Source organism: Tinamus guttatus, unplaced genomic scaffold, assembly GCF_059628265.1.
Source record: "Tinamus guttatus ecotype Peru unplaced genomic scaffold, ASM5962826v1 Tinamus_guttatus_pri_ptg000513l, whole genome shotgun sequence".
Classification (NCBI taxonomy): domain Eukaryota; kingdom Metazoa; phylum Chordata; class Aves; order Tinamiformes; family Tinamidae; genus Tinamus; species Tinamus guttatus.
In genome coordinates this window covers 303,566-328,579 of record NW_028289047.1, presented here as the reverse complement: position 1 = coordinate 328,579, position 25,014 = coordinate 303,566, and the positions used below count along the sequence as shown (strand labels likewise).

General features: G+C 47.4%; 3 protein-coding genes across 5 annotated transcripts in view; 2 read left to right on the top strand and 1 right to left on the bottom strand.

Moving 5' to 3' along the window:
- ECPAS (Ecm29 proteasome adaptor and scaffold) overlaps positions 1-2,955 on the bottom strand; it is a 56,223-nt gene extending 53,268 nt beyond the window's left edge. The window contains exon 1 of one of the 2 annotated variants that reach the window (XM_088533672.1): positions 2,936-2,955. In XM_088533672.1, coding sequence (XP_088389798.1) covers positions 2,936-2,945 — 10 coding nt within the window. In that variant the 5' untranslated portion in view covers positions 2,946-2,955. Of the gene's footprint in view, positions 1-2,666; positions 2,695-2,935 lie in introns of those variants that run through there. The other variant, XM_088533671.1, reaches the window with a different exon arrangement.
- An 8,073-nt stretch (positions 2,956-11,028) lies between these two features.
- DNAJC25 (DnaJ heat shock protein family (Hsp40) member C25) lies at positions 11,029-17,874 on the top strand. Its single transcript, XM_088533673.1, has 4 exons — positions 11,029-11,363; positions 13,200-13,352; positions 14,610-15,080; positions 17,032-17,874. The coding sequence occupies exons 1-4, from the start codon at positions 11,052-11,054 to the stop codon at positions 17,152-17,154; spliced, it is 1,059 nt and encodes a 352-aa protein (XP_088389799.1). The 5' UTR covers positions 11,029-11,051; the 3' UTR covers positions 17,155-17,874.
- A 1,586-nt stretch (positions 17,875-19,460) lies between these two features.
- On the top strand, positions 19,461-24,729 carry GNG10 (G protein subunit gamma 10). 2 transcript variants are annotated; one of them, XM_088533675.1, is made up of 3 exons: positions 19,461-19,543; positions 22,447-22,578; positions 23,809-24,729. In XM_088533675.1, exons 1-2 carry the CDS (start codon positions 19,463-19,465, stop codon positions 22,570-22,572), a joined length of 207 nt encoding a protein of 68 aa, XP_088389801.1. In that variant the 5' UTR covers positions 19,461-19,462; the 3' UTR covers positions 22,573-22,578; positions 23,809-24,729. The 2 variants fall into 2 exon arrangements, with proteins under 2 accessions (XP_088389801.1, XP_088389800.1); XM_088533674.1 differs by having other exon boundaries at positions 23,796-24,729.
- The last annotated feature ends 285 nt before the right edge of the window (positions 24,730-25,014 follow it).

The following is a 25,014-nucleotide window of genomic DNA, read 5'->3' as shown; positions in this document are numbered from 1 at the left end:
GAATTAGAAATCCTCAAGTTACCATGGCAATGCAGTTACCTACTTGTGGGAAAACGTATGTGTCACTTCTGGTTCTTTCCAGTCTTTGTTCAAAATTACAGGAATCGTTTTCAGTTTCAGTACTTAAGACGAGTCCTCTTGCAAAAATGGAAAGAACAACAAATTTCAAAATGTAGAGTATGCAAATTTTACAGTAAAATCACCTTAAAAGCAGGGCTAACTTGTGCGTTTTTGCACTGCTTCTAACTTCCAAGCCCTGTCGTGGGTCAGATTTATCTCTAAGTCTCATACTTCAGACTGATCCCACAGTCCTGCACGCCAACGTCAAAAGTTCAGCCTGCTCATTACATGCCCCTTCTTCCACCTCGGCTTTATGGTAGTTTGCCAGAGAGAACAACAGAGAAAAAGATGCAGAAAGAAGTAGATAAATAAATATCTTAGTGTTTTCCATTCTTTAGCAAGGGAGTTTACCCACCCACTTCCCTTTTTCTTTTTTTCTTTTTTTGGAGTAAAATATGTGCTGACCTCTGGGCAATGCCTATTTGTATAACTGTCTATCACGGATAAAATTCACCATTCCTTTAATGCAAGCAGACTCAAGGAGCTGTGAGGCTGGGAGGTGTTATGCTAACTGCATTTTGTAATTCTGTCAGCAGAGTGTCCTGGGAACTCAGCAGAACAGAGAGCAGGACAGCAAAATTCAGTGCCTGTAGAGAGCACTAGTTTCACTTTCCCTGGAAACTAAACTGTATTTGTCTGAAAAACGCAGCAGGGTTGACTGCTACACTGAAGTATGTCTAGAAGCTTCCTTCATAAAACAAAACAAAACAAAACCACACACAAAACCCTTCAAGTAGACCCTACACTGAATAGAGAGCACTGGGTAGGGGAATGCTTCAACCTCACTGCCGGGACGACAAAATAGTTTGAGACAGATTCGCCAAAGCAAGCACTGAAATAAAGCTTTCAGTCCCCCCAGAGTTAAAGAATTGTTCCTGCACTAGTCTGGTTAGGATAGTTAAGAAAAAAATCTGGCCTACTACTAAAATAGAAGTTAAATTCTCATTCAAACACTGTAAGACTCTATAACTAGAATGATTATAGCAGCAGGCAGGCAGTCGAGATTTGCTGGTACTATCCCTGGTTCTGCTAGTCATTCATCATGTGCCTTTAGGCAAATCACTTAATGCAGCATTTATAGATGTAACCTAATCACCAGGTTGTTTTACAAGATCCAAGGGGGAAGGTCGATAGCAGAGAAGTACTCTTTTGTTTTTTCATCCTATTCTTCCTTCTATCTACTCTTCCCTTTTATAGAAAATATGGCAGTTTGAGCAGTATGCATAAATCCAAGATTTTCACAGTACAGGGTGTCAGATTTAGGCTCTCCAATCAAATGGCTGACTACACAAACTGAAGATTACTTTCCATTCTCTTGCATCCAAACTCTTATAGCTTTAGGGCCAATTTGCTGAACTGGCATTCACTTCTAAGCTGCTGTATGTTCATTTCTACACTGCTTCCAAATCATTTGTCCTCTAAATGCTAAGCATCCTCATAAGAAGTTTACACACGCAGTAAAAAGCTTGTTTTTTTGACTGGAGCTACAGATCAATGTTTCCCGGAGTAATGTATACGTGAACAGGGAAAAGTAGTTTTCCAATTAAAATAATAGAAATAGTAATAATAATTGTTACTCCAGTAAACCTGATAAGCCTAAAGAGGATCGTGTTTCTTTTGAATATGATGCAGTTTGATTACTTAACGTGTATCAAACACATGACAGCAGGTCTACAAGCAGGTGGTTCAGTTATGCACTCATCTACCCTAGCAATTCCTTTTTTTTTTTTTTTTTGCATTAGCTCTAATTATTACCCAAGACTATGGCACTTCCCCTCCCTTTAGAAAGAGAGAAAAAAAAAATGAATGAATAAAAACTCCCATGGAATACGGTTCTTTACGGCGTGTAGGGATGCAGGGGACACCTAACCAGAACACAATTATTTAATAATTAACAGGCCCCTGACCCTCGGGCCATTCCTCGTCTCAGAGCAGCCCGGGCTGGCGCCGCAGCGCTGGTTCCGCAGAGGAGCTCCCGCACGGGCCATTCCCACGGAGGGGACGTGCCGGCACCGCACCAGGGCCGCGCGGGGTCCCCGGGCCGCAGCAGGTGCGCGGCCCGCACGCGATCCCGCTCGCCAGCGCAATAAATAGCCTGGGATGTGGGCGCTCGGGCTGAAGGATCGGCGTAACTCGAGGATCCTTCTCGCTCCGCGCGGACAGGCCGTTTCCCCGCGGCCCGCGACAAAGGCGGCGCCCCCGGCCCGCGCGGCGCGCCCCGGCCTTCCGCTGCGCCCGGCGCGGCGGGCCGCACCACGGCGCCCGCTGCCCAACGGCGGCGGGGGCAGGCGCCGCATCAGCCCAACGCCCGCTCCGCAGGGGCAGCGCGGGAGGGGCGGCATGGGCAGATGAACGAGTACACAAAAGGTCTCCGCGGTGCCACACGCCCCCCCAGCGGCCCCGGCTTTCCCCGGGCCGAGGGCGCAGCGCCCAGGCCCGCGGCTCCCGACCCCGCCATGAAGGCGCTGGGTGTCGCGGCCCGGCCCGGCCCGGCGCGGCTCGGCCCGCGCGGCCGCCTCGCCTCGCGCGTCGCGGCCGCCACTCACTGAGCTCGTCCTGCGCGGCCGCAGCCATGTTGGCGGCTGGGCAGGGAGGCGGCGGCGGGAGGAGAAGCCGCCGCGGGAGCCCCGCGCCCGCCCCCGCCGCGCCGCGCCGCGCTGCCCTGCGCTGCGCTGCGCCGCACCGCGCGGCCGGCGCCGGGGGGCCGCGGAGCGGGCCCGGGCCGCGCTGCCGCCTCCTGCCGCCGCGTGTCCGCGGGAGCCGCGCGGCGCCTCCGCCCCGCTGCCGGTGCCGGTGCCGCGGCGGGAGCACTGACCCGAGTCCATGCTGACCTCCATGGCGCGCGCGGGGAGCTCGGCGCGGCGGCGGCGCGGAGCAGCGTGTCGGAGCGCGGCGCCGCTCCCGCCGCGGCCCTGCCCCCTGCGCGCCCGCCCGCGCGGCGCCGCGGCCCGGCCCGGGCCCCGCGCTGCCCGGCGGGGCCCTCTGCGCGCTGGCGGCGGCGGCGCCGCGTGTCCCCTGCGCTCGCCCTTCTGCCAAAGTCGCCACCTGGTAGCTCCCGCCAGGAGCGCAACGCTGCGGAATAAAGGGATTCGCGACCACTGCTGAAATGACCATTAACTCGCAGGCTGGGGTGGTCAGATCGGCACGAACAGCGGCTGGTTGCTTGGGTGGCAACCAGTGGAGAACGTCGGCTAAAGGAAATTTAGTGGAAAAGATCCAGCCTGTCTCTGTGCAAAGTGGAAAGGCAAAACAGGGAACGTGGGGAGCCCGCCCTGGCCCTGCTGAATGTGAGGAGCTAGGGAAAATGCGCTTAGGTGAGGGGCACGCTGCGAGTTGGGTAACTGGGAATTGGCAGGGTTTCTGCCATTACCGCCTCCTGATAATCCCCTGGGACCTGGGTCAGGGATAGGGGAGACACAGAAAAATTTAATAAAGTACTGACTAGCAGGACAGAGAGTACGAGGCAGCTGGGCTCAGGGAGATACCTGATTCTGAACGTAGGCTGTGAAAACAAAGATTGGAGGTTGGTTCAGTGGCTGCCATTCCCACTCGTAGGGATTCAGGTTTCAAGATGATCACCGCTAATGACTGCTACTTTACATCATTCCTCATTGACACAGGAGCTGCATTTCAGTGCCAAATAAGGACACCAAAGAGGAGCAGCCTCCGCTCAGCAGTTTCTGTTGTAGGCATCAGTGGACAAGTCACTACCAACTCCCTAATTCTTTCTAATAGACTGAGAGTTTACCTGGCCTAGCTCTGAAGTCCTGCACTATCTGACATTTGGGTGTATTGAAAGGTCTGTATTTGGGAAAAATGGGAAGCAGGGACACCACCTGCTGGCACCACGATTTACTCAGCAGAGACACAGCCTCATCCAGGAGATCTTTTCATCTGGCTGCTCTCCTGCCATGCAGCAAGAGAGTTTGTGTTCCATGGTGAGAGCTCACATAACCACAGAGTGATTGAGGTTGGCAGGGACCTCTGGAGATCACCTAGTCCAACCCCCTGCTCCAGCAGGGACACCCAGAGCACGGGGCACAGGGTGGCATCCAGGTGGGTTTGGAAGATCTCCAGAGAAGGAGACTCCACAGCCTCTCTGGGCAGCCTGTTCCAGGGCTCTGTCACCCTCACAGGAAAGAAGTTCTTCCTCACATGGAGATGGAACTGCCTGTGTTTCATTTTGTCACCATCACTCCTTGTCTTGTTGCTGGTCTTCTGGGGCCACCTGTCCTGTCCTCCCAAACTGATAAAACAGCTTGGGAAAAAAAAAAAAAAAAAAGGGCGATTCATTTTCAAGTCTCATTCCCTTTACAGTACTCTTGTGTGGCCTGTGAAGAAACCTAATGGCAAGTGAGTTATAGATCCCTGAATGCCATCAACAAACTGCTTATTGCAGAAATTCACAGGCAATCCTCTTAACAAACATGCTTTCACATGGGTGACTGTGGCTATGAAATATATTGATTTTTTTTAATGACCCCATATAGAGGCAGTTAGAAATTTGCTTTCCCCGTCAGGGACTTCAATATGCATTTACTCGCCTACTACAAGTTTTTAAACATACCCTAACCATTGCTCATTCAATAGGACATCACTAGGGTATGTAGGGAGGAATTTAGAAAAGTGAAAGCTCGTATGGGACTCAATCTGGCCACTACTGTAAAAGACAAAAAAACTTGTTTCTACAAACACATTAGCAAGAAGAGCAAGGCCAAGCAGACCAAGGAGAATCTCCATACTTTACTGGATGCATCAGGGAACGTTGTCACCAATGAGGGAAAGACTGAGGTACTTAATGCTTTCTTTACCTCAGTCTTTAACCCTCAGATCAGTTATGTCAAGGTACTTGACCCCTGGAGCTGGAAGGCACCTATAAAGTGCGGAATAAACACCACATAATCCAGGAGGAAACAGCCAGTGACCTGTTACTCCATTTGAACACACCACACCTCTGAGGGAGCTGGCAGAAGCACTCACCAAGCTGCTCTCCATCATCTATCCTCGGTCCTGGTCAGGAGGGGAGGTGCCAGACAACTGGAGACTTCCCAGTGTGATGTCCATCTACAAGAAGGGTTGGATGGAGGATCTGGGAGATACAGGCCTGTCACCCTGACCTCGATATCAGGGAAAGTTATGGAGCAGATCATCTTGAGGGCAATCACACAACATGTGTGCGACAGCCAGGGAATCAGGCCCAGCCAACATGGGCTCATGCAAAGCAAGTCCTGCCTCACTCCTGGTCTCCTTCTACGACCAGGAGACCCGCCTAGTGGATGAGGGAAAGGCTATGGACATGTCTCCCCAGACTTCAATAAGACCTTTGACCCAGTCTCCCACTGCCTTCTCCTGCAGAAGCTGGCAGCTCGTGGCTTAGACAGGTGGCCTCTTCTCTGGCTGAAGAACTGGCTGGCTGGCTGGGCCCAGAGAGTGGTGGTGAATGGAGTTAAATTCAGCTGGTGACCGGTCACAAGCAGTGTTCCCCAGGACATGTTTTTCTTTAATATCTTTATCAATGGTCTGGATGAGGGGGTTGAGAGCACCCTCAGCAAGTTTGCAGATGACACCAACCTGGGAGGAAGAATTGATCTGCCTGAGAGTAGGAAGTCTCTACAGAGGGATCTGGACAGGCTGGATTGATGGGCTGAAGCCACCGTGTGCATATGAGGTTCAATAAGGCCAAGTGCTGGGTCCTGCACTTCAGTCACAACAATCCCATGCAGTGCTACAGGCTTGGGAGCAGAGCGGCTGGAGAGCTGCATGGCAGAAAAGGATCTGGGGGTGCTGGTCAACAGCTGGCTGAACTTGAGCCAGTAGCGGCCCAGGTGGCCAGGAAGGGCAGCAGCTCCTTGGCTGGTACCAGCAACAGTGTAGAGAGCGGGACCAGGGAAGTGACCATACCCCTGTACTCAGCACTGATGAGGCCGCACCTTGAACACTGTGTTCAGTTTTGGGCCCCTCACTACAAGAAAGACATTGATGTGCTGGAGCGTGTCCAAAAAAGGGCAGTGAAGCTGGGGAAGGGGCTGGAGCAGAGACCTCATGAGGAGCGGCTGAGGGAGCCGGGGTTATTTAGGCTGGAGAAGAAGAGGCTCAAGAGAGACAGTATCGCTCTCTACAGCTACGTGAAAGGAGGTTGTAGAGAGGCAGGGGTCAATCTCTTCTCCAGAATAACTACCAATAGGACAAGAGGAAATGGCCTCAAGTTGTGGGAGGTTCAGGTCAAACGTCAGGAAGAATTTCTACACAGAGAGAGCAGTGAAGCCCTGGAACAGGCTGCCCAGGGAAGTGGTGGAGTCCCATTGCCTGGCAGTGTTCAAGAAACATGTGGATGAGGTCCTTAGGGACGTGGTTTAGAAAGCAGGGTGGTAAAGGGCTTATCATTGGATCTTGAAGGTCTTTTCCAAACATAATGATTCTGTGGTACTATGATTCTGAGGCTGAAGAACTAGAAACATGAAAACTACCACAAGAGGTCAGTGTTGTACAGTGTACAGGTGACATCCTAAAGAGTGGCCACCCTACAGAATCCGTGAAGCAGGCCATGGACACTGCTGCAGCACATCTTTGGGAAAGACATACTGGAAAGAAAGAAGGAAGGACTCGGTTGGGAAGGCATCTTCTTGGAGTCAGAGGGACAAGTGGGAGGAAAAGAGCTTGGGCTGAATTGCTACAAGAAATCCAACTGTTATCATCCCTGAGAATAAGGGGGGATTGCTAAGGACTTGAGGATTTTCAAGGGTGCATATTCTGGGATGAAGTATAATAACCCAACTACTCTATTACATACTGACAAAAAAATAAAATTCAAGAATGGGCCTCACGACATGAAGAGCATATGGAGTTTGTAAAGGAAAATGTGAGTGTGTCTAAATCCAACCTCTCATACATAAGTGGAGAAAAGGGGTATTGGTGGGCCTATGGTAATAAATTATTCACAGGCCCAAGAGACGCCCTGTTCCTTTTGGCTCCAAATCATGGCAGCTTGTTCAGCACAAGTACCCAATCTTGGAAAATGTGCTGTGAGCAGCTTATGAAGGACTAGCAGGTACTGAACCCTTTGCCTAAGGAGGGATTTGGAAACTGCATGTGCCCATACTTATTCTTAAGCTCATGCATCCTAGCAGGCCACTACCCTTTGGGATAGTATGTAAGGCTACTGCACAAAAGGGGACCTTATAATATCTATCATCATGCAACCATGGATGGCTTAATTACAGATGTTATGAATGTTATGAATGTAATTAATGATGTTATGAAGTTGCAAAGTGTATCGGAACACCCGTTGAACACACAGACTCATGATTCTTTCCTATCGAAGACGCCTGTGAATTGAACGCCCATCAGGCAGGAAGTGCTTGCAAAACACAGGGCAAATGGGAAGGAACAGCTGATGCTATATCCGTTGCCAGGACACGCACAGTGACTGAGCAAATGTCAGGTTCTGCCAAGCTAGCTAAGCTCCTGATCTGGTGCTGTCTCTAGGAAATGGTGCACAGATCACAGAGAGCAATTCTTATGCTGTTTGGGCTGGCGCTAGTTAATGGATATGAAATTGGGCAAAGCAAAATGATCAGATAGGGAATTGAGATGTTTGGGAAAGCGAATATTAGGAGCAAATGCATGCAAATAATTCTCTCTCAAGCATGAAGTGGACTTTCTCCTTACCCTACCAACCTCAGAACAATGACTTAGTAACAAGTTGGAACAGGTTCCTTAAAGAACAACTCATATGGTGCATCAGTGGTACAAACTGAAGCAAAAATTGTGAGGCCATGTGAACCTTAAACTCCCACTATGCATCTACTGGTAGTGTGTGATTCAAAGTTGTGAACAATCCTCCGTACTGAACTAATGCCAGCAGGGTACCTCAAGCAGGTTGGCGCGGCATCTAGGAGGTCAGGTGAGAATGAAACATCCTTCATTCAATAGCTCAGCTACTTTGCAACACTTACAATAAAGGAGCATGGGAAACTATAGATTTCTTATCAGAAACCTTCTTTTTATAGATCACTCAGGAAATGAAATTAATCACTACTGAGGCTTGGCTATAATCCGAGACCTCCTCAGGAACTGACGACCTCCTGGATGCGGGAGCCAAAGCCATCATTTGACCTACATAGTATGGAACGTGTGTGCAAGATGCCGTCCTTCCTGCAGCCTGCCCAGCTCTATCCTCAGTGAGCCCCACTGCCTGCCACCCGCTGCTGCAGCTGCAGCTTCCTCGGCCACCGCTCCCTGACTTTCTATGCAAACTTCAGCTGGAGACCACGGAGATGCTGCTGACATCAAGGTTGGCTGCTGGGGATGGCCACCAGTACCTTCTCAGGCATCTGTCTGCTTCTGAGGTAGCTATGTGTTAAGATAAACAAATGTTTAGGAATATACACCTCCCCGTCCTGACTTCTTTTAGTATAAGGCATTATTGCTGAGGTATTATATACTCCCAAGAAATAAACTGGTATTCTAAAGCACTTTAAATGGCTTAAAGATTGGGGATGCTGATATATGACGACTAAGACTGAAGGAGAAAGGATGTAACCAAGACACACCATTTTTCTTTGGAGCTGATAAGTACCAAGTGTAATCACATTAAAGAATGTATTGACAAGGCTCTAAAAGAAGATACTTTGGGAGTATGATTTACAGCAGAACACATGCTGCCTATTTGGCATTGCTTTAATGCTGACTTCAGATCCTCAGATGTTTCCCAATTGACTGGGAATCACATAGACTGTAAATCTTTTGGCGCCAACTGTATTGTTTATTAATTGGTCTTTCTGCGATTAGTTTCTGACATGATCTCCTCCGGTAGTAGGAACTGCAAGTTCTTCTCTATGAGTTAGTGTAAGCCTGTACTGTCACTGGGGAATAAAACGTAAATGATCCCCCTACACATGGGGGGCTGCTGTGAATATGCACAGCCAGCAGACCTATCACCTGCAGATGCTATCAGTAATGGCTGCAGTGCTCATGAGCTCTGGTTTATGGTCAGTGAACTCTAAAAACAACTCCAGAACAGCTTCCTTTTTGCAGAAGCGAATACAAAAAAGCTAGATTTCTTATCAATATGAAAAACTGAATGACAAAGCTGCCAATTAATTAATTTGCTTTAGATACCAAGTCCAAGAGCAGAAGAAGTAAATCTTAATTTCCAGTGCTGAGAAGCAGTACAATAACAAGCTGAAAGGAGATGAAATATTTAAGAAAGTAGATTTTGGATTTCCCCATCTGTCAAGGAAATGATGCTTAGTGTTGGGAAAGAACACCTATCAATGCAAGGAGACCTAAAGTATAATAAACATACTCAGTTCTACCAGAAGAACAGCATGAATCTTTTGATAAAAAGAACATTTTTGTGGTTGGTCATTTCTAGCATCAAGCATAAATCTAGTTTTCTTGGAGAAGGTCCAGTATCGTGATAGTATTCTGCCAGTTATCCTGAAACAGAGATGCAGTCCTCATTTCAAAGCAAATCTTTGCGTAACAAGTATCTAACAAGGCAACCCTAACGCAGCAGCTGTGATGCCAAATCCTTGTGTTAGGACTCTTTCCTGTGTTTCATCATCGATGGCATCTGGTTCCTATATCACAGGACAGCAGCTTAAGAAGGGTTCCCAGCACATTGTCTCACCCTTCTTAACAAAAAGATAGACTCCATAAAGTATTGCTTTACAGGCTGACATCACACTGATCCAACAGAAAAAGGATAGTGGAACCTGAACAAGACTGGGCTGCAATTAAGTGTGTGTTCAGGGTATATTTCAAAAGATTCATCTTTGGAAGAAAGAACAAGGGAAAACTAAAGAATAAGAAGAAGAGAGAAGAAGAATGAGAAGGTGACAACAGACACAATAACAACAACAACCAAAACCCCACTATTTTCTCTAGTGATCTAAAGTGCATTCGCTATTGATCTTCTGATCATTAGTGATAGCTAAATGATTTATAATCCACATCAGTGGCCAAGAATCCAACATACAGTGGAGGTAAATGCATTTTGAGATATGATATCGAGTTTATAACTGTAATTAGTAAAACTGAAATGGTAAATCAGTTTTAACACGTAAAAGTGCTCGGGTGACCTTTCCACATGTCCTCCTGGACATTGTCCTCCTGATTGTGTGCAATTATTTATTAATGTGTGCTAGGACTAGCTTTGCATTCAAGACTGTGCAGAAGCTGCTTCACGCTGTAGACACACATCCATGAGTGTGTGTTTGCTGGAGGATGCTCATCGGATGTATTCAAGTGTATCAGAGTACTTCCACTTGCTTTTTGCTTCTATACCTCCATCAAGCCCTCTGAAAGGGTGTTTAGTACAGACTGAGTTTTCTCTCTGTGGGGTAGAAGTGCATATCTCAAACACTGTAAAAACAACGAATGTCATTTTAATCGGAGCAGTCAATGGTGTGCCGAGTCACTCGGCATCTCATATGAGAACTCTGTTATACCACATCTAACCTCTCACCAGCGCTACTCAGCAACACCCTGCGGTGATTTTTACAAACGTCTCCAATATAGGGCCAGGGAGGAGCACCTCTGCTGATACGAAAACGAACGCTTGCCCAGAGCGGGGAACCCTTTGCGGAAGGTAGGATGGGGTCCATCATCCCCACACAAATCCTCACACAAATGGAAACGGCCACACGGCTTCCCCCCACCTCCAACGCACGCACCCCCACGTCCCTCAGGGCCCCGCCCCGTAACGGCCCCTCCCCCGAGGTCCCGCCCCGTAACGGCCCCTGCCCCCGGGCCCCGCCCCGTAACGGCGGCCCCGCCCCGTAACGACCACCCCCCCCAGGCCCCGCCCCGTAACGGCCGCTCCGCCCCGTAGCCGCCACTGCCGCGGGTCCCGCCCGCGCGCCCTTCCCGCCGGCCGGGCCACGTCCTCCCTCTTGGCGCCGCCGCCGTTGTCGCGCCGCGGGGAGATGGCGGCGCTGCTGCGGGGTGGCCGCGGCGATGGCGGCCGGTGGGTGCTGTGGTTGTGCCTGTCGCTGCTGCCGCGGCCGGCGCGGGCTCTGACGGAGGGCCTGTACTGCGGGCGGCGCGTGTGCTACGACGTGCTGGGTGTGAGCCGCGAGGCGAGCAAGGCCGAGATCGCCCGCGCCTACCGGCAGCTCGCCCGCCAGTACCACCCGGACCGCTACCGCGGCGAGGCGGCGGCGGGCGGCGGCGGCGACCCTCCGGAGGCGGCGCACGAGAAGTTCCTGCTCATCGCCACCGCCTACGAGACGCTCAAGGTGAGAGAGCGGGAGCGCCGCCCCGGCCGGTAAGAGACAGCGCGGGGAGCGAGGCCGGCCCGCCCGGCGGCCGCCCTAGGCCTGCGCCGTGTGCGGCTCTCTCCCCCAGGGCGGCCCGGCGGAGCGCCCGAGCGGGCGCTGCCCCTTGGTTGCTGCCCACAGGGAACAGGGACAGGAAGGTGCCAAGGGAAGCAACAGGAAATAAGGAGTGTCTCCGGGTGGGGAGCCCCTCGCCGTCTCCTGCTTCCTCCGGTGGCACCGCTGAGAGCCCCGCAAGCCCTCGCGGGCTCTCCTTGCTGCCTGTCTCTTACTCGCATGCGCTCCTGCCGCCCTCACGTGCTCCTGCTCCCTTTCCAAAGGGCGTTGAAGCAGTGCACCTGGGCCAGAGGGCTCGACCTGGCAAATAGCTCAGAAATAGGAAAATGGTCTGCAAATAGTAAAATACTGCTGCTCTTGGTGTACTATACTGGAGTCTATTTGTATCCCCCCCCCCTTTTTTATCAGATTTTAAACTGTACCTCTTAAATTTGCAAGCATTTACATGTAATAGTGGGTAGCAAAGTTGGGAGCCAGTATGTTGCCACAAGAAAACTGGTGTTTGGGAAAATGTTGAGAGGTGTATGATTTCCTCTACCTCTTCTGTGGCAGCTTCTCATCTGCTCCATCTAGATTTGACATGTACTTCAACAGACTCAGTCTAAAAATCAGGATTCTCCCTGACTTGTTTAATTCACACTGTGAGAATCTCACTGGCTTCTTGTCCCTGTGTAGGGGGCAAAAATCAGATCTTTTGTATTAACATTTGTGCATTTGCAACAGATTGTACCAAATATTTTTTTCCTTTCTTTATGTGAGCTTAGCCAGCTTGTCCTTTACAAGCAGTGAGGTAGGTAGAGGAAAAAAGAACATTTTTCAGTAGCCAATTCAAGAGTTTGGGAGAAGATGCTTTAAAAAATATGTATTTAAAATAAATTGACCAGAGTTTTTCAGAGATTTACCTTTAAATAGTAAGTGAATTAAGTGGATTAAGGGATCTGTAAAGAAAGCTTATCATGGCAAAATACATGTGGCTTGGCAAAGGCACAGCTAAGGAGTGGAAGAAACAAACCTTCAAGTGTGTTAAGGCTGAAGAGAAGAAAAAACAACCTTCTTTTGGACTAGAAACAGGATATAATCATGGCTGATAAAACTGCATTTCTCATTTCTTAATTAAAAAAAGAACGTCAAGAAAAGGAGAACAATGAAGTTTTGAAATAGCCTTCCATTGGGCAGATTCCAGAGCCCTGTAAGCTCTGGATTCCAATTCTAAAAGATTTGAAAAAACAGGATTTCAATAGTGTTCATCTGATTTTTTTTTTCTAAGAGAATCCATTTGGAATTCCAATTCTGATGCTAAAAGTGCTTATTTTGAATTTCAGTTTCCTGCTTTATTTCATTATTAAATATCTTTATGCAGTGTACACATATGTAGTTAAGTCATCTGTCATTTTTTTTTGGGTGGATGAGTGTTGGAGTTAGTTAATGTAGGGTGCCAGAAAACAAGGGAAGGTCCAAAGAATTTCCTCTGTATGTCACAGAATCTTAGAATAATTTGGATTGGAAGGCAGCTCTGTAGGTCTCTACTCCAATCCTCTGCTCAGAGCGTGTCAACTAAGATCACGTTGATAAGGGACTTGAAAACTGTATTATTGCATGCTTTTGATGTAATTGTTTAAATCAAGCTGTTGCAGACTTCATAACAGCTTGGTTATTAATGAGGTGTAAAACATGGATGTGACTCAGTGAAAATATGAATCTGAATCATTGTGTGTTTTTTTTTCATCTCTGTCTTTGCAGGATGAAGAAACACGTAAAGATTATGATTATATGCTGGATCATCCTGAGGAATATTACAGGCACTATTATCACTACTACAGCAGAAGGCTGGCACCAAAAGTGGATGTCAGAATAGTGATCCTGGTTACAGTGTGTGCCATCTCCGTGTTTCAGGTAAAACTCTTCCCCATATGTTGTGCTGCTCGGTGAGGTTCTGAGCTGAAGAGAAGTATGCACCAATCTCATAACCTGCCGGGTTGTAAACAGTAGGACTGTTCTCTGTCTGCTGTGGTAAACTTTTCTGTGGTATCCATAACAAACCTGAAGTCAGGATGTACCAAGAAGATCTTGCCTGACTTTGGACAAAGGCACAGGCTGTGTAACCAGTTTCTTTGGTGCTAGAGTGTTTCAAACAGAAAACTCCTGCACTCCTGAAGAAATGGTTTAGTTCTGAGTGACAGGTTGTGAACAGCCTGTGCCTCAGCATAATCAAGACTAAAGTCCCAAATTAGCGTGATTTAGTTTTTTTAACTGCATGACTTTTTAAAAAATAAAAAAACAAAGACTAATTTGATACTACATTCACAGCTAGATGGTGATCATACAGCTGAATGTTGGGATTGTGGTTTTTTAAAATGTTTATCTTGCATTGTAGTTTATTTTAAAAACCACAGGGAGAATGACTGAATTTGGTTCAATGAAGTTCATTCTGAAGACGATATTTACAAGCTCGAGAAAGCAATTTGTATTCTGATAACACTGGTGATCTTACTGACAATTATTAGGTGGAAGAAACTATATAGATATTTTCTTTAGTACCCATTAAACATAGTATTTAACAGTTTCCTTATACAAAACAAAAGATCATATTTAAGAGCTGTAGAAACAAATGTATTATTCTGTGGTACAGAGGCATTTTTGGTAAGTAAACATAGGTTATTGGGAAGTAAAAAATACGAATACGAAAACAAATCTTGCCACTTCTGGATCAAAGTGTGAGAGCTTTTATCACCTGGCTAATTTATAAATAAATCTAAAGGGACTTAGGGAGTGTCTGGCATAGTCTAGTATAAGCCTTATTTAGAGTAATAGGAGATAAACTGTTTTTGTTCGTTAGGAAATGGTTGAACAGCATCTTTCACCTCTTCCTTACTTTAATCACTATCCATTGCTATTTGCTCTATATGGCTATTTCCTACTTACCTTAGGTAACCTTACCAAGTTAGGAGAAATAACTCTAACTAGTTTGTGTGATACTGCAGAAGTGCTAACTACTACCTTCTTTTCTTACTCTTCTAATAATACGATCAGTGGCTAAAGGTATATAACAGAGCATGTCTTGTTTGTTTTTGCTTTTCTGCCTAAACTTCTGATAGGAATAAAGTATGCGTATGTACAAAATGTTTTATTTTTGCTGTTCTTATACTACAGTTCTTCAGCTGGTGGAGTAGTTATAATGAAGCTATCAACTACCTAGCGACAGTGCCAAAATATCGCATACAAGCTACTGAGATTGCCAGGCAACAAGGTTTACTCAACAGGACTAAAGAGAAAGGCAAAAACAGGCGATCTAAGGAAGAAATCCGTGAAGAAGAGGAAGAAATCATCAAAGACATTATCAAAAATAAAATAGATATAAAAGGCGGTTACCAGAAGCCCAAGATATATGATATCCTTCTGTTTCAAATCCTTCTTGCTCCTTTTTATTTGTGCAAATACCTAGTTTGGTACTGTTGGTGGATTTATTGTTTCACTATTAAAGGGCAGGAATATGGTAAGGAAGAGAAGCTCTATATCATACGGAGATACATGAAAATGTCACAGTCTCAGTTTGACAGCCTAGAAGATCATCAAAAAGAGACCTTCCTTGAGCGGCAGCTGTGGATACGAGAGAACTATGAGGTGAGTAGCTGTGGTAAGAAGTGATGTTAGTTATCTAGTCTTCTCAAAGTGGCTGCAGGGAGGATTTGCTTGGTCAGAGATCATCCATACTTAATTTCCAGGATATCTGTTGATTCAAAATTGAATCTTATAAAAGAATCTCTTGTGACATTGGGGTATGATGAAGAGTATGCTAAGGTGCAGAACGTAGATCCTCCAAGCAGTAATAATTCTCATTGAAATTTACCCAGATCATCTGAAACTCCAGTTTCCGTCTCCTCAACCATTCTTTCCCAACTTGCTATTTGCGCTTTGCTTTTAGTGAGTGATTCAGGCGTTGTTCTTGCTGTGCTTTGTGTTTATTCAAGCAAAGATTTTATATATGTAGAATATGATAAGACACAACTGCCACTTTGTGGAAGGTACCCACTTGGTAGCCAAGCTGTAAGGGCTTTTTTTTAAGTTTCCTGTGAGACATTAAAAGAATATTATCCACACTATGAAATTTGCATTTGAGAGTGATCTGGGATGCCTGGGGTTGGTAAATTGACAAAGTGCTTTTATTGTTCCTGAGAGCAGTGAAGCTCCTCTCTAGGCTGTATGGATGGGCGGCTTCTGGAAAAGAAGCTGTGAATAGGAAATTGGATGCCTTGAGGGAAGGAGGAGACTTTGCTGCTGTGCATCTGCAGTGGTGGCAGCAGAGCTGTTTTTCTGCTGTTGAAGAGCAGGAAAGATGAGAGGGGAAAAACAGGGAGAGGTGAGGTGGATTCTTTCAGAAACCTGAAGGGAAAGAAGTCACATGGATAACGTAGGTGAGGGATCAGCCAACAGATAAATAAGCATGAGTTACAGTGGGCTTTCTGGAAGACAAGATAAAAGTCCAAAGGTTTAGTGATGTTACCAGGCAAAGCAGATGTCATTTGAAAAAGATTAAAACAAAATGGATTTTCTGTTGCGAGAAGAAATTAGGATAGTGTTAGGATGTACACTGTTTCTAGTGTTGTTTTGAACACTGAATATAAAAAAGCTGTACGGACCAGGGAAGAGATCTGGCACCTACACAGCAGTACTTATCCAGTACAGTCTGCAGCTTTGGGTACTCCTAAACATGAAATGGTGTCTTTCTAGGAAATAGACAGTCTTAGTGAATTTGCTTTAGTAAACATATGTGATTGCTTTGTGAACCCATTAAAACTTGGAGTATTCAAAAATCCATTCACTGTCCAGTTTTTGTGTTAAAGGAGGAGAATTCTGTTCATTCTATTTTCTTACACTAGCTGTGCTTCTCCTGAGCAGTACCGTATCCTTATTTATCCTATATTTATTCATGTCTTTTCTATGCTGAAAAGCTTTTTTGTTTTTGTGTATATGCATTTGTTTCTAAGCTTCCTTGTAGTTCTGATCATTGCGGTTTTCTGTCTACATACTGTTCAGCTTTACAGTACCCTTTTTTGGGATGGGAAAGACCAAAAACTTGGTACACAGACACAGCATAGCATTCTATAATAAAACACTGGTTTCTGTTTTTCTTCTGCTATTTTCCTAATAATTCTTACAATACATACGCCTATTTGAAAACTGGTGATTAGGTAAAGCTGTCTCTAATATTAAAAAAAAAAAAAAAAGTTTTTCTTGCATGGCATAATCTTAATTCCCTTACAGGAAGAGTTCAGAAGATACTGATACTTATAAACCTGTACCATAAACCTTTAGTGAAAAATTGTCAGTGCTTACAGTACAGTCTTCAAATAATGAGTTCTACTGTCAGCAGAAATGTTTAAAGTGTCCCAGCATTTTGGCTGAAGGCAGTCTTACACTGCTTGTTAGTCCAGCTCTGACAGTCATGCAATTCAGTGTTCCTTAAAATCAATAAGTTGGAAATAGTGGAACCATCAACTCTTACACCTGCGTTCAGGTTGGTTCACTTGAAATGTTTCTTCAGCCTTATTTGAAAATCTTGTCTGCTTGTCAGGTGTACAAACAAGAACAAGAGGAGGAGTTAAAAAAGAAGATGGCCATGGATCCACGATGGAAAAGATATCGGAGATGGATGAGAAATGAAGGACCTGGAAGACTAACTTTTATTGATGACTGAAACCTGACAAGAATGTACACTAATGTGGAAACTGATTTGCAAAGCTTTTTCACTACATTATTCAGAGTTTTATCTGCTAAGGCATGGCAGTGATCTAAAACTCAGGAATTATTAAATCAGGCCGAAAAATAATACAGGTTTACCATTTTTATAAATCAGATCTGTTGAACAGGCTTAGCTCAATGTATATATTCCACTTGGGGATATCAGAGTGGATCTGTGATGTGGAATTTGTTTTTTCAGATATAGTTTCCCCTACATATTTCATATTCATGATCAATGGAACTGTAACTTTCATCTTTCATGAACTGTTTCAGATCAATCCTTGGAAGTCCTTGTTTTCCTTTTCAAAAATGAAGTAATTCTGCAAATGGACACTGGGAATTTGGAAATGTCCAAAAGGCTCTGAAGCAAGGGACATTTCCTGCCTTCCTCTTTTCCCTACTTCTCAATTTCTGAAATGCCAAATTGTATTTTTGATGTAGACTTCAGTATGGGGATTATACCTACAGTATGGGGATTATACCTATAGGTTGGGGATTATAAACTTTCTCTTCAGCTATCCCTGGTCCAATTGGAATTTTTAATTTTATTTTTTTGTGGGAATAAATGATGCATGACGGATCATCATTGTGATGCAAGCAAGCCTTAATTCTTTGTTCTACAGAGTGATAATGAAGTAGTATGCTTAAATATTTGTTTTTAATCTTGTACTTTGGATTGTACCTACTTGTTCAGAACAAGTGTACCAGTGAACATTAGTTTATTAAATGTGACATTTTTTTCACCAAAGTATTGGTAAAGGGAAAATGACCCTTTTCTTTAAAAGGGCAATTTTGATGCCTTATGTAAATAAAAGTTTATTATAATATAGAACTCGAATTTGTCTTTTTTGCTAGTTCGTCTTTCACTAGTTCTTTCAGCACTGCCTCAGTTTTCTGTTTGAAATAACAGTGAATGCATACTAAAGTGTTCGAGGGCTGTTGTGCTACGCGGTTAAGTTAGTTGTGGATCTTCAGAGTTCAAAAGGAATGGCTGGATCTGCTCCTCCGTCTCTGCTGCTGGGCAGGGTGGTGATAAACCTAGTTGGTTCCATGTTTGGAGGTCAGTGCAGCGCCCGGGGGGGCGGAAGCTGTGCGAGGTACCTGTGGGGCAGCGGCACCGCTTACCAGCTGCTCTCCGGGCAAAGCACCGCGTGCGCTGCCCGCTCTTTCCTAGGTAGAACACCGTCCGCCTCCAGGGCCACCGCTTCACAAGGACGCAGCGCGGCAGCAACGTCCTGCGCTCGTCCGGCTACGGCCTGACCATGAGCAGAGGCGCAAAGAAGGCGCAGGTGTGTGCGCCGTTAGTGGGAATGAGCTACCCTGCAGCGGGAGCCCGGAGTTTCTGTTTTTCCCCCTGTGTGAATCCTTTGAAAATACCCAAACGTGGGCTCAAATTCAAGGGCTGCGTTACTGTGTTACTGCGCTGCAGTCGTGCCTCCACGATGGAGATAGAAGTAACAAATCTACAGAGCAGCTTTTCTGCAGTGACACTTCATTAGCTCAGATTGCTTAAGCGCTTCAAGATGAACAGCTTGTTTTAGTTAAAACTAATGCTTGTCTTCTGTGTATATTTTTTTAAGTCTGTCTTGAAATAAAGTCCACAAGACAACACTAAGGAAGAAAAAATACAGGGGGTAGCACTGCAGGGAGCTGTGAACATGCCATAACCAAACCACGCTGTGGGGCTGGAAACTGCTTGTGTAAACAGGTTGGTGTCAAAGGACAGAAATGACACTTCTGGGTGAAACAAAGGATGCCAAGATAGTGGAATACCAGAAAAGAAACGCCTCCCGCCACCACCTCTCCTACCGACGTTTTCCTAAGGATGGTGGTGGTCGGTTTCCGTGCATACCCCTGCTGTCAGGGGTGAGTGTGCACTCAAGGCACCCCTTACTCCATGCGCAGAAGACACATCACGGTCTTTTTCCGTTTATCCACGAGGATTTCCAGAGACAGCTTGAGCTTTTGCCAGGGCCACCAGGGCCTACGTGGGTGCTGGGGCCTCTCCTTCTCTTTTCCTCCAGGCGGGAGCGCCTTCCCGCTGAGCCTTGAGCAGGCCAGCGCACCCCAACCCCCGGAAAAGAGGGGTTTTCTCTCTTTCCGGGGTGTCTCCGTCTCGTGGTGCGCGTTTCTGCCTGTGGGCAGCGCTGCGCGGCTCCTCCCCTGCCCCGCGCCGCCCTCCCTGCTCCCTGCCTCCTCCTTCCCTGCTCCGCCTTCCCCGCCTCGCTGCTTCCCGCTGCCCGCTCTCCTGCCTCCGCGCCGGGATGTCCTCCGGAGGCAGCCTGGGCACCATGCAGCGCCTCGTGGAGCAGCTCAAGCTGGAGGCGGCCGTGGAGAGGATCAAGGTGAGCAGAACACGGCTCCGTTCGGCTCGGCTCGGCTCGGCTCCCCACCGCCCGTGTCCTGAGAGGCCTCGGGATTCGAGCGGGGATTTGGAGTCCGGGGCGAAGTAAGGGGGATGCCAAGAGAGGCCTCTTCCTGCGCGGACGCTGCTTCCCTGTGGAGTCTTCCTCGGCGCGGAGGCTGCGGGGAGCCCTGACCCCGGGACAGTGTCCTGGACCGGGCCAGCAATGAATAATGCGGCTCCAGCGCAGGGCGATGCGTGGGGATGCGTGGGGATGCGTGGGGATGCGTGGGGATGCATGGCAGTGCGCGGCAGTGCATGGCCGTGCGCGGCGGTGCCAGGCAATACATGGCGATGCTCAGCGGTGTGTGGCGATTCTCTACGCGTGCCTGAACTGCAGACTTCCAGGAAAAGACCGTCTGTGGAGGCGGTCCTGCCGCCTGCCCGTTCCTGGGGGGCTGTGTGCGGTGTGCTGTCCTTTCCTTTCTTTCTTTCCATTTCATTTACTGGCTCCAGCAGACCCGCCAGGCTCCGTGTTTCGGTGGTTCCACCACTGCTGGGATCACTTGGCTCTTTCCAGCCACGTGCGGAGTCCTGCTTAGGCTGCGAGATGGGAGAGGTCAAGCTAATCCGCACCCTGTGCCTTCCTCTTCCTCCATGCATGGGGCCGAAAACACCCTGGCCTTTGGACATTGTCCTGGCTACTTATTAATATCATTACATCCTATTACGTGATGAAATTAATTTGGCAAATCCATGAGGGTTCCTTGTCAGAGCGGTGGCGCACGGGGATCTATGACAGAATGATCCAGGGCAGGAACATGCGAGTCTTTTAGTGACTGTGTGACACACAGAAAAGGTGACAGCACAGAAAAGGTTTGAATGTTTGGGCCTTTGTTCCTGCTCATTCTGAGACGATTGTTTTGTTTTTCTACTTTTACGAAGCAGAATATCTTGTATTTTTTTTGGCGGGGGGGTGTTTTTTCTGGAGAGGTTGACAGACGTAGTGGAGCTGGGCTTCTTCGGGGCAGGTGTTTATTATTATATGAGATTTTGGTCTTCTCTTTCTCACAACATTGTGCACAGCAGCCTCCTTCCAGGTCCACTGGAGGAAGCTCCATTTGTTTCTTTTTATAGCCCTAGATGAAATGATGCATTATTTAAAAATATGCCTTTTAGCCAGCGTTGCCTTGGCTTCTTGAATTATAATGTAAAACCACTGAGGAATATTCAGCTGGTGAAGGCACGTCTGGATCAGTTTTAACAGAGATGAGGGAAAGAAAAAAGACATATTATTTTGGTTGCCTTGTACAGACAATGTGTTTTCAGAAGGAAACCGATTATGAAAACAGTATTAAAAATACATCCCATACCACAGACTCCGGTGGTGATTTTTCTATTTTTACGCTGCCAAGCTGCCGGGTACAAAGGAGCAGTGTTTTCAGAAAAAGGAAACCGAGCAGGGAAGGAGCGTCCGCACGCACCCTGCGCGCAGGAGGCTGCCGACCCGAGCGCACGTGTCCCGTGACGAGGCGCGCGGGGGCCCTGGGGCCTGCCAAGCCGCAGGAGAGGGCAGCGCTGTGGGAAAGCACGTGGACAAGCCTCGCACAGGGGCCGGGAAGCAGGTTTACGTCTTCCCGGGAGCGTTAGCAGCTCTGGGCTCCTTGCGGAGCAGTAACGACTGCGCCTAGGAACCACAGAGCCGTGCATGAACAGGGCTCATTTTCCATGGAAAACCTCTGTGCAGCCCTGGTCTGATCCATGCCTGCTAGTGCCACCTCTGCCTCGTGTCAAGGCGACAGGGGAAGGCCACGTTTCCACCCTGAGGCTGAAGCAAGGATGTTTATTGCTGTAGGGGAAGGCAAGGGAGAGGCCTCCGCAGCGCCGGGAGAGGCCCTGTCCAAGGGGAGCGACCACGTGCATCGCGGAGCAGGGATCCTCGCTGCGCATTGTCCTCCTTTCAGCCCTGCACGCAGGAAAAACAGTTCTCTTAGGGCCTCCCTACCCCTCTCCTCTCTGAGACCTCGTGGCAGGTTCTTTGCAGACCTGCGTGTTTCAGGGGTGAACGTTTCCAGCAGGAGCCGGGGGTCCATGATGAGAGGAGCGGTGGGGAGGCCAGAGGAGGGATGCGCCCGGCGGGCCGGGCTCCCCCGCGCACGCGGGAAGCTGCCGGCTCCGCAGCCAGCCCCAGGGGCCTCCTGCAGCGCAGAGCCCGGGCAGCGCCGGCGCCCGCTCTGCCCTCGCCTCGTCCCTCCCTGCGCAGGGAGAACGGGGATTCGGGAGCTCTCTGGTGAGGCGCAGGGGAAGCCCGAGGGAGCTGGTGCTCTCAGGAGTGTTGCTGGTAATTCCTTGTACTCAAAATGCCACGGAGACCGTGCCAGGGGCTGCTCCATACAGCCGCTCCCGATGCCGGTCTGAGAAACTGGGATTCTCGTTGCTTTTTCCTGTCTCTTCTGACCTGCTGTGCACAGGGAGGGCAGGGAGATCTACCTTGAGCCCAGGTCCCTGCGCTTGTTCTGCACTCCAGCTCATCAGCACTGTCTTATGTAGGGGCCCCAGTCTGGGTTTGAAGGTCTGACTTAATTGCTGGAGGACTGTGGCCGTTTGGACATTAAAAAAACCCTTTCCTTATTTTTCTTCCCCTTTCCTGCACTGTTACCCCGTGTGTTGCCTAACAGAGCAGAAACAAAACTCCTTTTTCGCGTCCTGCGTTGGGACGTAGGGGTTCTCCGCGGCGCGGTGCTCCGAGCTGCCTCCTCGGCGCTTTGTGAACGCGCATCCGTGCCCGCTGCGTCGCCGTGCGGGAGCTCCCCGCCGGCCTGGCGGCGCTCCGGCCCCGTTCGGTGGTTTGCTCCGGGAGGAAATGGTGCATCCATGACGTCCCTCCGTGTTTCCCGTGCCCAGGTCTCGCAGGCGGCCGCGGAGCTGCAGCAGTACTGCATGCAGAACGCCTGCAAGGACGCGCTGCTCGTCGGAGTGCCCGCCGGGAGCAACCCCTTCCGAGAGCCCCGCTCCTGCGCTCTGCTCTGAACGCAGGTAACGCAGCCGCGGGTGCCGGCGCGGTCTGGAACGCCAGGCCAAGGAATGGCAAGGACACGGCTTCCAGGTGTCCGTGTGCCGGGTTCTTCACTGCAGGGTGTCCCTCGTTCCTGCGGGCTCTGCAAACTGCTCCTCGTGGCTGTGGGCCCTGGGCGCTCCAGGGTTTTGTGCGTGGTTGGCTGTGCTGTGTGTTGGGCACAGCCGGCCGCGGAACAGCCACGTGCCCGTTTGAAGAAGTAAAACGGAGCTGTAACCCTTGCTTGTGCTTTGGTGACTACCTCATAGCCTAGGCAAGAATCGTTTTAAAAATACATTCTCCTCAATATCATGTTGCAGATAATTTTGGCTGTGTCTGTCCTTAGGCTTCTTTAGTTCCTGCTGCTGAGATAGTGCCAGAAGTGCTGCAGGCAGAGAGGAGCTGAGATGACCTGTAATTTTGTTCTCCATAACTGTTTTCAGCACAGATCCAAAATACGGGATACTCCCAAACTCTGTCGGCCCTAGTGCTGTTGCTCTCTATGGTGCCTGTGGAGCACGGATCTATCCGGCACGTGGAAGTTTCTGTCTCCTGTGTCTCCCATCTGCCACGCTGGTGGGACAAGGGAAGGACGCGTGTGCTGGTAGTCCTGGACCAGATCAACACCAGAGATTTTGGTGAAAAATCTTTGTTTCCCATGCGTGGCAATCTTACGTGGCAGTGGGAGATTCAGAGAGCACTGCTCTTCTTTAATAGAAGAAGCAAAAATAGTTTCTGCTACTAAGGTAGAAGAACTCTTGGGAAAGGGGAAGAAACACCAGATTTCTTTCAGCAGGCTGTCAAAGTGAAAATTATTGTCTTCAGAAGAAGAAGTATTCAAGCTAGAAAGTAAAGTACTTACAGAATGTTCCCCTCTGCAGAGCTCACAGGTTTGAGGCTGTGTTTGTATCTCATTAATTAATACAATGATTTTGTAAATACAAGGCTGAGTCTCAGGTTTCATTTTATTATCTTTTGCTAATAGTTCAATTATCTAGGTAAGAATCTAATTATCTTGGGATCATAAAGGATGAGAATAAAATTTAAAAAGGTAGTGCACAAAAAATGTCGTGCTCAAAGTTGCCAACATCCAACACAGAAAGGTAGTAATTCAGTCAGAATCAGTGCAAAGGATCTTCTGTGCTATAATTTGTTTTAGGAAGACAGCATTTAATGGACCTTTTTTTTTCTTTTCTAGAGAAAGTCATCAGAGAGCTGCCTTCAAGCATGACATGAGTAACAACTGCCTTTCCTTTCCAAGAAAAGACTCTCTCTGTGCCCCTGTTTTGTGTGGCTAAAATGAGCTAGTAATTTATCTGTTTGTTTTCGTGTATAGTTCTTTACTAGGTCACTCACTAATGTTTGTAAGGTTTTTGCTATAACTGGTATTGTTCTGATAATTGTCACTGTTGTTACTACATATACTAACTGCACAAATATTCTTTGAAATGTTTACATTTTAGAAAAGCACATGGGTCTTTACCAAATTACTTGTTTCTATCTTGGTACGTTGTTATGCCTGAATGAAAGATTTTCTACCTGTGTAAATTTTAAAATTTGGGGAAGCGATCTTATTTATATTTTACAAAGTAAAACATACATGAAACGAGCTATTAAAACATAAAAGCAATTGCCGTTTGTAGTAAGATATTGTTCTCAAATGGAGCTCCTCTTTTTTTAATTGGTAAGTCTTGGAATCAGCCACACTGTTTTTCAAGTGTCTTTAAATACACAAATGACACACCGTAGAAACTTGACACAAAATGTAGCACCGGCTTGATTCTTAAGGCATACTTCTTAGTAAACTTCTGATGGGTTTAATACTTGTCCTAATTTGTATTCATTAAGCTACTGCCTTGGTGGAAAATCCTTGACAAATGTTTAAACTGTGACCAAACACTGAAACCACATGAAAACAAATGTATTTGCATGCATAAGTCAAGGTTTGAAATACATGTAAGTCACAAAGTTCTGCAAATAAGATGTGCTTTGTTATATGCCTTCAGTTTTGTTTTTATAGAGCACTTTTACAAGGACAACATTAATGTTTTTAATAGTTTTTAAAATTTGTTTACTATCTGTGTTTGTACTAATCTTTTAGAAATTTGGAAATAAATACCCTTTCCCCACTGTCTTTGAACTCATTTTTTAATTGTAAGAAACAGCGAACCTGTGAGTGAACTTTTAGGTTCCACTTTATAAGGTAGAGGAAGAGCCCTCATGGTTTTTGGCAGAGGAAAGATTACTGATGGATTTTAGAATTACTTAGGATTTTTCTAAGTGACCAGGCTAAGCACGTAAATCTTGGCACTGTAAGGAAGAAGTTTGCAATGTCACCTTATATGATCCAAATGTTTAGCGTTCCCAAGTATTAACTGAGACAGGGCAATAAAGGACAGTTCAGTCTTTAACAAATG